The sequence below is a fragment of the Cavia porcellus genome, unplaced genomic scaffold (genome assembly GCF_034190915.1).
Source record: "Cavia porcellus strain 051 isolate PalLab524CR breed Dunkin Hartley unplaced genomic scaffold, mCavPor4.1 scaffold_17, whole genome shotgun sequence".
NCBI classification, from domain to species: Eukaryota; Metazoa; Chordata; class Mammalia; order Rodentia; family Caviidae; genus Cavia; species Cavia porcellus.
This window is the reverse complement of record NW_026947500.1, coordinates 17,111,022-17,124,724: the sequence shown is the minus strand read 5'-3', so window position 1 is coordinate 17,124,724 and position 13,703 is coordinate 17,111,022. Positions and strand designations below refer to the sequence as shown.

At 45.3% G+C, this 13,703-nt stretch overlaps 1 protein-coding gene across 2 annotated transcripts in view; it reads right to left on the bottom strand.

The window, feature by feature from the left end:
- The window catches only part of Shc3 (SHC adaptor protein 3), a 132,597-nt gene that overhangs the window by 84,886 nt on the left and 34,008 nt on the right, over nucleotides 1–13,703 (bottom strand). For both annotated transcript variants that reach the window (XM_063227270.1, XM_063227269.1), the window contains exon 2: nucleotides 3,471–3,541. In XM_063227270.1, the coding sequence (XP_063083340.1) occupies nucleotides 3,471–3,541 (71 nt within the window). The remainder of the gene's footprint in view (nucleotides 1–3,470; nucleotides 3,542–13,703) is intronic.

Genomic DNA, 13,703 nt, shown 5'->3' with positions numbered 1-13,703 from the left:
CTGCCATGCAGGGTATAAATACGCACCGTGCCAGATGGTCCTTACCAAGAATATGGGAATGAATGCCACGAGTTTGCTGGTGGATTCTATTTAAACCATCTCAGCCACCAAGTCATCTACGTTCCCCGTTTTTAAAGTTTTTGGATGAAGGGGATTGATTGAAAAGTATAAATTGACTGATTTTCCAAGCTGTGGCTTCATAGCTGCTCCCTGCAAATGAAGTAAAAAGTAGAACTCTACCACAGTTATTCTCAAAGTGGGGTTCCTGGCTGGGCAGCATCAGCATCCTCTAAAATCTCCCTGGTTAGAAATTAAAATTCTCAAGGTCAGGGTATAGCTCAGTGCCATAAGTGCCTGCCTGGTAAGCGCCAGGTCCTGAGTTCGATTCTTGGTATCAGAAAAAGAAAAGAAATTCAAATCTTCATGCCCAATCTCAGAACTTCCGGCTGAGAACTTGGCAGGTGGGGCCTTAGCAAGCTGTGTGGTAAGAAGCCCTCCCAGTGATTCTGATGGATGCTCAATACTGAAGAACTCTGCTCCTGGGAATGAGATCTATGGGTGCCTGGTCCTGAGCAGAGCACCCATATAACACAACCACCCCATGACATTGCTCCTGCCAGCCTGCGGGATCCATAAGGGGATTCACTTGTCCCCAAAGCTGAGAGGAAATGCTCTTCCTTCCAGGACCATGTGGCAGGGAAAGACTGGAGATCTTTCCCTCTAGGTACATGGAGCAGGACCTCGGGAGCTCACACCCAGGTCTCACTCCAGCTCTGTGCTAAGCTGGGCTCTTGACTGTCCCCAGAAGCCTGTGCATTAAAGGCTTGGTCCTGGGGCGCTGCACCTGGGAGGTGGTGGACCTTCAGGAGGTAGGGTCTCGGGAGGTGCTTAGGTCATTTGAGACCTATCCTCAAAGGGGACTGTGAGATCCTTCTTCTTTCTTTTGGTCCCTGGCTTTGGAGGTCAGTGGTTTGCTCTGCCATGCACTTCTGTCAAGATGTGCCATGCTGAAGCCAATCTGTTACAGTCTGGAACTCCTCAAGTATAAGCCAAAATAAACTTCTTCCATTATAAGTTAATGATCTCAGGTATTTCATTACAGTGACAGAAACCTGACACAAAATCTCCCTGTGTGAAGAAGTCTTTCCCTCCTCGACTTCAAGGAGGCAGCTCTTTGCCACCCAGAAAGTTCCATCTGGAGGCAGAACCAGCTTCACAGCTGCCAAAGAAGGCGACAAATCTTGGGGCTTTGTGTGTGAAGCTCCACAAAGTCCTTAACTTACTCTGAAAAACCGATGACAGAGAACTGCTTCTTGTGCAGTGAAAAAGGAAGTCTAGGAATAATGTGACCAAATAGCCCCTCGTAAAGCTCAGATCTTCTGACAGGTCCATCCTAGAAGCCCATTAGAGCATCAGCTTGGTTTTCTGCCGTGGGCCGGGGCTGGAAGTATGTATCTTACCACACCTCAGCTGGTGTGCCCAGGGCCTGGATCTGCGGGCTTCTAGGGTGTCCAGAGTGAGGACACTGCCCTCACCAGGGTCACCCCAACCCTAACCCCAGCCTTTCACAGACACAAGGCGGATGTGGCAAACCTAGGCCCACCCAGGAGAGCTCACGCCGTACACTGCTCAAGACAGTGAACTCCAAAACATGAACAAAGGTACTCAGACCTGCTTGGCTAGGTTCCCGTCCCAAAGGGGCGAGCATCGGGGCACTGCAGGACATTCCAAGTGGCCTCAGCTGCCCTGTCCCATCTCAGAAGCCCAGGCCACAAGGCCTTTGCCCAGGCTCTGGCTTGGGAGGCCATTGACACGTGTAGGGTGGAAGGGCCAGGCACCTCGGGCGCCAGGTCTCCCCTGGAGTCCTGTTCTCCCCCAGCGTCTCTGACACAGGCGCCACCCTGGAAGACTTGAGAGAGGGGGACAGAGCGGGGCTGCCTGCTGGGTTTGGCCTGCCAGTCCTTCCTCTGGGGAGGCTGAAGCAGGCAGCGCACTCCACTGTGGAGGGGACCCACGGGCCGGCCTGTGACTGTGTGGCTGGGGTCCCTCTGTGTCTCTGCTTAAGGAGGGAGTCACCCTTCCAACTTCCCAGCACTGACACCAGCTAGGAGGGTCCAGCCTGGCCCAGCTTGGCCTGCCAGAACTGGCTTGCCTAAAAGGAAGGGGTGTCCCTTTGGGGGGTTGTTTTTGGCTGTTGCTGTTGTTCTGTTTTGTTCTGTGGTCCTGCAGATTGAACCCAGGGTCCCCAGCATGCCAAGCTGCACCCTCACCAAGTCTGCTCTGAGACAGGGGCTGGCTAAGTTGCCCAGGCTGGCCTCCAACTTGTGCTTTCCTGCCTCAGCCTTCTGACTCATTGGAATTAGGTGTCTGCCTCTGCACCTGGACCTTCCACAGGCTCTGAATCCAGCTGTGCCTGGAGACCTCTCAGAGCCAACCCCAGTGGAGCAGAATGGCAGGCTGGCGTCTGCAGGGAGGCTGTGCTGTGCTGGGCAGTTTGGGCTTTGGCAAGTCAAAATACAGGAAGCAAACATCTCCAGACAGACTTGATAGTTCACTTTCTACTGTTTGAAAATGCAACGAGGGCTGGGCTCACACTTGCAGTCCTCCTGCCTCAGTCTCCCAGATCGCCAGGATTACAACACAGCTGTCTACACATCAACATCAGCAAGGAAGAAGAGGTGTTTCTTTTCCTAATGACATCTTTGAGGTGTATACATACAGTCAGTTAAGTACTTTCTAAATTTCAGTCTGCAGACTCTGGCTTGCTCACTCCATGATCAAGAAGACCATTACCTGAATGAAGTAAGCAGGAGCTTTCTGGGGCCCATAGGTACCAAAGCCACCTACGCTTCTCTACCACAGAAATGTAGCTGTCTCCTAGGCTCAGCCCTACTCTCTGCAGTCAGAGGACTCGAAATGGCCGTTAATCTAATGGCATGAGCTCAGTTACACACTGCGCTAGGCTGTGAAACTGCATAGAAACAGTGCTGAGATCGCACCTCTAAAAAGTTTAAAAGCCAGTTGATGATGGGGAATATGTACAGAGTAGTCAAAATTCTAACGCTTTAAAAAACAGACCTGCTTTCAGAATGACCTACTCCCTGAAAACTCCCACCATTGATTTTATTCGGTTTATTCTCTGTGGTTACTGTGGGAAATGCCCTGTGGACATCTCGATTTTCTTTATGAGAAAGAGCTCAGTTCAGTATGTTTTTGAAACAATCTCACATTAGTTTTTTATGTAAATGCAGTAAACTTAAATGCTTAGATTGCTCTGTATGCCTGCAGCTTAACCATAAACAGCAAGATGTCCTTCACTGTGCCCCTGTCGAGTGACAAGGTCACAAGTGCACAGGCCAACGTTTCCACATGCAGCGAGTCCCGGTCCGTGTCACCCGCCTGCACCTAAGGGCGGAAATACCCACACTGTGAGCCTGTAAGGTCAGGAGTCTGCTTCTGAGAGTGCTTACCTGGTGATCTGTGTTCTCGTACTGAAGTCAAGTGACCTCATTGAGCGCAGAACTTCAATGCACCCCAAGTACTGCAAGGGGAAGAAACGTAGATCATGGTGAGCCCGAGAGCCGAGATGAGAGACAGTTCCTGCCTACAGCGAGGGCACCGCGCAAGCGACACATGCGTCCCCAATCACATTTTTACTCTAAGCTCTGTGGTGTGACTTCGTTCTGTTTCTACTAAGGCAATAAACTGCATCCATAAGGAAACAAAGGGAACCTTATAACCTATCAATAAATGTAAACACATCATAAAACATGAGATGAGATTAATAACAACAAGAATGAAAAGGAGGACTGGAACTGACAGGAGGCTGGAGGGAGGGGAAGGGGTTAAAAAAAGAATCAAGCTCATTATACACAGCGGTATATATATATACCGCTCCTAACGATGACTGTATCCCACATGCATGGCAGATACGTACTAATAAAAAATAGAGAAAGAAAATAACTGAGTGCCCCTGACCACACTTGACTTTTATGGTATTTTATTCAGATGTGCATTTTTCAAAGCTTTTATTAAGGCATATTTTATACAGCAAAAAGCTTAAACATTTAACTCAATGTTATTTAAGCACGTATTTACACTGACCCCATAGCCCAACCCCAACATCTTGTTTCTGGCTCTTTACAAAGCTTCCAGAAGTTTATTAGTGTCTAAAGAATAAAAACACTCTATGTGACTAACCTTAAACGTGGTTACCTAACAAATACATCTTGGAGTGTTTGGATAAACTGTAGATAACCTTGTTTCAGCAGGAAGACCTCTTCTGCATTATTTACCATCAATTTTCAGAAGTTTGAGTTTATGAAAATTGGTGTACAGCTAAATTTTGATCAGCCTCACACACGAAACTGCGTATGTGAATGTATGAAGTGACTAATGTAAGTGATAAAGAGCTAGCTAGATACAGTACATGACACCCGTGGAGAGTCTGAAAGTGGCAATGTTTTGGGAAAATGCCTTTACATTTAGATTTAGTGAGCAAAGCCAACAGTGTAACATGGAAATGGTTGTACGCCAATTGTACACTGCTGCAGCACCACCAGTGTCCCAGTTCCTTGAACCCCACCATGAGGCTTCCATGACTAGTGCCACACAGGGACATGACTCCCATTGCTACTGACACTGTAGTTACACAACCGTAATCCCCACACAGTCAGGCCCCATGAAGAAAGGTCCAATGGAGCAGTTAGGTGACAATCACCACCATCAAGTCCCAGAATTACACAGATACCACATCTGTGTTTCAGAGGCACAGAATTATGAGTCACAGAATTATGTGACTACACATTGCGTTGTGAATGCAACATGTACTAATATCCCAGAATTACAGGAATACCACCATGATCCTTGTAGAGTAACATTAACAGCGTGACCACTGTCACAGAATTGTGAGGATACAACAAAAAACAACTCTGCTGAATCTCATGAACATTAGCTACCATCATTGAAAAATCATGTAAATATAGTGTCAGAGTTATGTGGGAACTATAAACAATAATACAGCATTATTCAGACACCATCACCACCATTGCTAGTTACATGAGTATCTTTCCCACCACGGGTATGTATTTACACAAATGGCACAACCAAAGTCTCACTATTATGCAAATACCACACCTATAATGATTCCATGATTGTGGAACACTGGTTGTGCTACTCATGCATGTTGTGATGGTGATGATGGTGTTAGGCACAGAACTCTGCAACCTGGTCATGTATTTCCATAACTCTGCAAGGCTAGTGGCATGGCATTACCACTGTATGGTAGTGGTGGTGGTGTTTGTGTAATCTGTCACTTGGTCAAATACTTGCATAACGTAGCTGCACTGACAGTTGTTAACAAAACTGCATCAGTGATGACAATAATGTTTGCATAACTCTCTAGTCCTCTCACAGTGTTAATATGTTCCTCAGTGCTGTGAGCAGTTGAATTGGAATAATTATACCGGGGGTGTGTTCTCTTAATGACACCACCTGACGGTAGTCGCATAATTCAGGAGTGCTGTTAGATGTGGTAACCCGGTAACTCAGCAATGCTGGGTGTGTTCCTCACTTATCTTAGTGACAGAGGTAGTGATGCTCATACAATCTGTCTGCACAACTCTGTAATACTGGTGGTAGCGTTTTCACGCCTGTAGCACAATGGTTGTGATAGATACACACCTCTCAGAAGTTGTAAGTTATTGATGATATTATACCCCTAGTAATGTTTCTAGTGTTGTAGTCTTAGAACACTGCAACTTAGGTCATGTTATTCACACACACATGCACTTATGGGGGGAGTTTTCATTTTTGTCTATGACATTGGTGTGGTTTTTATATGCACCATGACTGATGACTCCGTTATTTTAACACAGGTATGTTAAAATACCACCAACAATGTCACTGAATCAGACGACTGCTGCCAATTGAGTTATAGTGTCGTGCAGACATCAGTGTCACAGATTTACATCAGTACAATCCCACTGTCATAGTTACGGGAATGCAACCGTCACGCAATCATCTAGCTGTGACCAATGTCACGGGCTTATACAAACACCCCATAAACATCACTGAGATATTTACCTACTACCACCAGTGCAGTAGTGTAGGGTAAATACTACAAGTGACATCGCAGTTACATGACTATCACCAGCAAAGCCACCACAGTATTATGTACCATGACCACAGCTCCGTAGAACTGTGTATGTCCACTGTCATGGCACTGTGTGAATCCCACCAGCCCGCATGAAGAATCAAATGAACAGCAACAGAATCACCCTGTGATATGGGTAATGCCACCACCATGTTGCACAACTGTGTCAATGCCTCACAAGTGCTGCAGAGTTCTATGGACATCACATCACTATGCACTGCAGAAGACACACCAGCATCGTGGTGTTAGGCACCACCAACATCACAGAACCATGTGAATACCATCACCCACATTGTGGACCTTCATAAATGCAACTGTCACAAAACACATCGCCACAATGGCCAGCAGAGTTTATATGGAATAATTATACCGGGGGTGTGCTTTTTTAGTGACATCACCTGACGGTAGTCGCATAATTCAAGAGTGCTATTAGATGTGGTAACCTGGTAACTCAGCAATGCTGGGTGTGTTCCTCACTTATCTTAGTGACAGAGGTAGTGATGCTCATACAATCTGTCTGCACAACTCTGTAATTCTGGTGGTAGCGTCCGGTGCCACTATCTGAAAATTAACATGAATTCTTCCACCAATGTCTCAAAGTGATTGTTGTCAGTCGGATGTGAAATGTTCCCCGAAGGCTCATATGTTGAAAGCTTAGCTCCCAGTGTAGTAATGTGCAGAGGCAGAACTACTGGCAGGCAACTGGATTGTGAGGGCAGTGATCTCATTCATCAGTGGATTAACTCACTAATGGATTTATAGTTTGATGACTTTACTGGGAAGTGGTGGGAACTTTAGAAGACGGCCTAGTTGGAGCCAGTAGGTCACTGGGGGTGTGCCCTGCAGGGGTGATCTCGCTCTGTTTCTTTCCTGCTTTCTGGCTGCCACAGGTGAGCAGCCTTCCTTCACCATAATGTTGTTGCCCTTGAGCAGGTCAGCCATGGACTGAACCCTGTGAAACTGTAAGCCAAAAATAAACCTTTCCTCTCTTCAGGCTTTTTTTCAGATATTTTGTCACAGCAACAGAAAGCTAATGCAGTGATCTGAATACCAATAACAATACTACAGTATTATGTGGATACCATTTATGTAACACAATTATGTAACAACCATCAACACCATGACAGCTGGTTTTTATCACAAGCATCAACAAAAAATTATGTGAATGCCACTGTTACCACCATAGCATGATATGACTGTTACCACCAACTTCATGAAGTTATGTGGGTGACAACGACAGCATTTTCTGAGCCCCATCGCCAGCACTCTGGAGTTGTATGATGGCTGTCCCCACACCATGGCAAAGTTCCACTCACTGCAGTTGTTTTAGCCCATTGCCTACTGCTATAATAACATGACCGGGGCTGGATGACTCGGAGAGAAGAGAAACAGTCAGGAAGGCCAGAAGATTCATCGGTTCAGCCTTTTGCAGAGGCTCCCCTCGGTAGATCAGCGTGTGATAGTAGGTAGCATCATTGTGACAGTACATATGAAGGACCAGGCTCACAATCTGAGGTCACCCCCCAAATGACCTAGTCACCTCCCACTAGGCCTCAACTCCTGAGGGTCCCACCAGCTCTTAATGTACCATGCAGAGGACCAGGCTTCCAGCACATGAACCCCTGAGGGACACACACCAGCACCAGCGGCACAGAGCTTCTGGTAACTATGCCCATTGCAGGAGGATTATGTGATTAGCATCCAACACGACCACAGTTGGCACTGCAGAGCTGGGCGGTCACATCCTGTGCCTCTTTCACAAAGGTATGTTGAAGTCACAACCAGGGTTACAGATTTATCTCAGCACTACGATACACATTGCAGAGTTACAGGGTTACCGCCACTGCAGTCCCAGAATGGTGGAAATCATACCGCCTCTCCTTTCACAGTGTTATGCACACACCAGGACTGACTTCTGGGAGTTACACGACTGCCACCAACAGCACACTCGCACTCACACGGAGGCAAACTGCCCTTCCACAGGGTGCAGCAATCTGCCCTCTCCTCCTCCACGCAGTGTAGGCCAGAATTACAGTCTCTACCTTCGCAACTCTGTACAGCAACACTCTTTAGTGAATGGATATGGAAGACGCACACATTAATTGGGTAATGTGTAATGTTTCACAGATCCACTGTGCAATGTTTAAATCAGGTTAAGCACATCTGTTTCTTCAAACGTGTATTATTTCCGTAAGGTGGGAACTCCAAATCCTTTCTTTCTGGTATACACAGCCTGATCATTATTTTGTAGTCACCCTTTTGTGCAGTAGCACTGCAGAGCTTCCCATTCCCCACAGTAACTTAGGGTTCACTGAGCAACCATGTCCCATCCCTCCATCACCCTACTAAGCCCAGGCTAAGGTAGGCACGATTTCACCTGCGATTGCTGAGGTCAGTATTTTTTATTCCACATATGACTGAAGTCATGTAGTAGCTACCTTTCTGTGCTTTGCTTATTTTACTTAATGACATCCAGTCCATGTCCGAGGCTAAAATAGCAAGATTTCCTCCAGTTATGCTGAAGACCGGAGCGTACGCATCATGTGTTCTTCACCTGTTCTCAATGGAACTCCACCAGCCGCAGTCCGCTGAACCTTCGCCAGCCATGGGCAGCAGTGTCCCATTTTAATTAGTTTTAATTGCATTTCCCTCATATCCAATATGGTTATTTTTCTTAATGTGGTATATTTCTTACTCGTTTTCATTACTCATTTAATGACTATTTGCATTTCTTTTTCTGTTACCTGTTATGTCTTTCCATGGTTTTTTTTATTAGATTCTTCCTTTTTCTTGTAGTTAATGGGTTATAAATCTCTCATTGAATCATTTTTGAATGGTGTCTATATCTTACATCACAAGAAACAACTTCTGAGTGTTCTTTCTTGCCTAAGAAATTTTCTTGATCCCAGGTTTACTTTAACATTTATTATTTATTTACACATGCATTCATTTGAAAGTTCTGTTTAATGCTGTTCATTTAGTAATCTATTAGGAATGCATTTGTCTACATAGGACACGGCACATGCTAAAATGGTTAGCCTCCAGGTGAACTGTAATTGCCCAGTTCCCTGTGTGTAATAAATCACCCATTCCCCTGAATCAGTAAGCCGTCTGTGGAGAATGCTAAGGTCCTGTTTCCATATGGACCTTTACCTGAACTCTGTTCTGCTACACTTCAGTGGTCAATTCCTATCTCTCGTATGCACCATTCCTTAAGAACTTTGAAGTCATTTTTTTTTTCATAAAATCTATTTGGCTTCTAATTATATTTCATATTTTTTCTTCCATGAATTCAAGAGCATTCTGTTAAGGTTTTGGTCACTGCTGAGAATTTGTCCATGTTTACCTGATTTTTACTAGCAAAGAGCAAATAATTGATTTTGAGTACAAATAAAAACTCAATCAATGGTCTCCAGAGTTGGGCAAAACTGAAAAATAGTGAAAACTGGACAGAGAGCCCAGAAAAACTCCCAGTGCCACAGAGAGGGAAACAAAAAGAAAATGTAAAGTTCTGGGCTTACTCTTAGAACTCCTAGCAGAAAAGTGAAAGAAAAACTATGATCTAATTATGACCACGTGGTGGCTTATTTCAGGACAAAAGGATCAGTAAGGAACTTTGAAATGCATTCCATTATCCCACAGCTACAATTGGAATGGAAATCAGGGGAGTTGACAATTTCATTTGATGTAGAATAGCTATTATCAAAACTAATAAAAAGTAACTGGCCAGGATGTGGATGGAAGGGACCCTTCACATACTGTGGGTGAGAGCTTCCCTGCGACCTAGCAGAATTGCCCCGTGAATGTATCCAGAGGAAATTAAATCATTACACCACAGAATCGTCTGCATTCCACAATCACAATGAAATCTGGTCATTTGTAGCCACATGGATGGAACTGGTGGACGCTTTGTGACGTGAAATAAGAAAGGCACAGAAAGACAATACCATGCAATCCCGCTCAGCTGGAAATCAATGGAGAACATTAACGCTTAGAATTCGAGACTAGAAAAACAGTCGCTGGGCCCTGACAACGGCAGTGGGGAAGGAGGGCTGAGGGAAGGCTGGCCAATGGGTACTGTGCTCTAGTAAGAGGACGTGAGTTCCAGGGCTCTTCTGCCAGTAATAGATAATGAATAATATTTAGAAGCTAGAAGAAATAATTTTGAAATTTTACCACAAAGAAATGATAGATGTTTGAAGAGACACATATACTGATCTTGATTTGAGCATTACAAAACGCATACATGCATTGAAACATAGCACCCCATTAATATGTAGAGTTTCTAGGTCAATTTAAGATTTTCTGTGTTGTTAAAAACATTTTTCAAAGCAGTATACCAGTGGGAAGAGAGTAAAAGCCAAACTACTTATAAAAGAAACAAATCAGAATGACATGAAAAGTCCTTCTCAGCATCCAACACATAAAGATAAACATCATGAAAAGTCTGAAGGAGAGAACTGTGCATCCCAGAATCTTTTTTCCACCCAACTAGCATTCAAGTGGGAGGCAGAGTGAGGACTCTGCAAGGGAGCCACCCACAGACACTCTCTGGAAGAAACATTCCAGAAGCACGATGACTCCAAGAAGGATGTGGGCTACAAGAAACCAGGATGAAAACAGTCAACAAGATCTACAGGTACACCTTATGCTTTGCTAACGCTGCGTGACTGCTGTATTGTTTTCACCATGATCAGGAACTAGAATCGAGGTGTCAACATGGATGGTAGAGAACAAAACAAACAATCTTTACAAAGATATAAAGGGGAACCTTTCAGAGGACTTCTGTGCTTCACAGAGTTGAATCTGGGCAGATTAATCCTAGGTAGCGGTAGGAACATATTTTTATAAACACTGTAAAAATATGAATAGGAGAGTCAACTTCCAAACCACTGGAGAACAAAAGGAAGAAACAAAAATAGCCCTTCAGGAAAATAAGGCACAAAAATAGAAAATGCACAAACAAGAAGGCAAAAGAAACATAGACATCTTTAATAGATCCAAATGCCTCAGTAATCTTAAGCTCATGAATAGATCAAACCTGCCGATGAAAGGTCAAAGCCCTTCACAACTGGTTAAAAATACATGTGTGCTAAATGAAGCCACCCCAAAAAATAAATAAATAAAACACACTGATACAGGAATAAAGTAAGGAAAACAGTTCGTTTAAAGCAGCAAAAAAGAAAAGGCTGAAGTAAATTTAACAATAGACGTGCAAGACCAATTTGAAGAAAATGTTAGCGAAGGATGAACAAACACCAGAAAGCCTGCTAACTCCGATCTGCATTGTTATGACAAGGTTCCCAGTGCTGGGTGGGGTGTCAAGGAAAAGGGTTTATATGACTCATGGTAGTGGGAGAATCCAGCCAGCATGGCACCGGGGTTGTGGTGAGTTGGCTACACGGCAGGACTGACCAGGAGCCCGCAGGGGAGCTGCCTGCACACAGGTGCAGGTGCAGGTGCACAGCCACGGTGCAGGTGGCCTCACTCCACAGCTCACTCAGCAAGGTCAGCATTTGCACCTCCCTGGTACTGGCCCAGGACTTGGTTAACCTCCCACCTGGGCCCTGCTTCTGGAGGTCCCACCCGTTCAACACCGCCGTGCTGGGATGCAGCCCCTGTGCGCATGGAAAGCTGTGCTCTGCTTTCTGGATTGGAGGACTTCACACAAAAACACTGACACCTCCTCCACCTCACACCCAATGCCTCTACCATTTTACTGTCACGATAAAGTCCCAGCGGGACTTTGCCCCCAACATTAGGAAAATTAATTCTAAAGTTTACAGAATGAAACATCTTTTACAAGACAAATTTCTCAAGATAAAAATAAAAAAAGAATGGGTGAAAATTATGGAATATTGACACGGGAATGGGAGAGAATGGGCCCAGAAGAAAACCATGCACAGCAATGGGGACCCCAGAGGCCAGTCGGTCAAGACGGTGACGTGGCAGGAAAAGCGTGTCTGGAGACAGCCCTGTCACCGCATCACCTACGGCTCCACGCTGTGTGCTATGCACACAGGTGCAGGAATCAGATGCCCCCTCTGACACAGCCAGCTTACCCTGTACCCGCAAAAAGAGCAGAAAAGGCTTAAAGAGCTAAAGCTAAAAATCGCAATGGTAAAAGCTCAAGAAAACAGAGAATAATAGTTTTATTATAAGGCTGAAGAAAACCCAAGACTATAGCTGAACTCATGAAAATTACTAAGTTTTGTAGGGCAAACAAATGACATAAACAACATGAAAAAAATTAAGCAGAAGATTGACAAAAGGCAACAAATGTAGCAGAAAAATTAATACCCAGGATGCTTGAAGAGTTTGTGTGAGTCATGAAGTCCATCGGCTCAACAGGTAAAAGTGCACAACACACTTTCACAGAGACAGAGCAATGAACTCTGAAAGAGACGCAATTTTTCACCCTGGAAAACAGCCTGATTTGGTGAGGACAAAGGAAAACGAACTGTATCACTTATTCTTGGGGCAAATAGAATTTGGCAAGAAACCTTTAAAAGACTGTTTGGAATTATCTAAAGATATGAGAGATGTGTTTGCCCTTTGACCGAATAATTGCACAGGGCGCATTGTGTGTGCACAGGTGTGCGGCACTTGGTGGCCTGCACAGCGCAGATTTTGGGCTCCCTCCCCAGGCATTATGGATAAATGTAGAGTTAGACACAAACCGAGTCCCGATGAAATGCCATCAAATCCTCCCCGTCCTCCTGGGTAAAGCAGATCCCAGGGTCTATCCAGATTCAACAGGGGAGCCACCAAGAGGATGAGCGTGAGGAGACTCAGTTTACCCCCTCTGTCCTTGGGACTCGCAGGCAGGGAGAGAGAGACAGAGCAGGTGTTGGTAGATCTGGGATGGGGCAGGGAAATAAGATAAGGGGAGACTTGTGATTAAACATTTTAAAACAAGAAATATTCATTTACTTCTTGCACAATTTTAAAATAATGAAGAACTGAAAATATTTTCCACCAGAGAGAGAGAGAAAGAGAGAGAGAGAGAGACAGAGAGAGAGAGAGAGAGAGAGAGAGATGCTTCATAAAATGAGACCTCTGTGAACGATCAAAACAATAACCAAGGGACATCTGGTGACTCAAATTACAAGCAATCCACCACCTCCCACCTCAGTGGTCATCTTCAGGGTCAGCTCATTCTGAGGATACCAAGGGGAGGGAGGCGGGAAGCCAGCCAGCTTCTTCCTCAGACATGTCCCGGAGGGACCAGTTTGCTGATGATCATCATCGGCAAGGCTCTGTCCTGGGTACCGCTCTGTCACCCCTAGTGACTGGTCAGGGGCATAGGTGCTCACAGCTGTACCAGTCAGTAAATCATGGGCTTGGGGTGCTGCTGGCACCGCCTGCCGCATCTACTAAGCGGGACAGAGTCCACCCAGCCCGTGAGAGCTGCAGAGCTGAGTGGGACCCAGCACACTGCCTCCTGCTCTCAGCCACTGAACCTTTCTAGGCAAAGGAACTCAGGCAAATTTACAAATAATAACCCCTGAGAATTTCCACCCCCATTACTGTGAGAGATGTCTGCTGA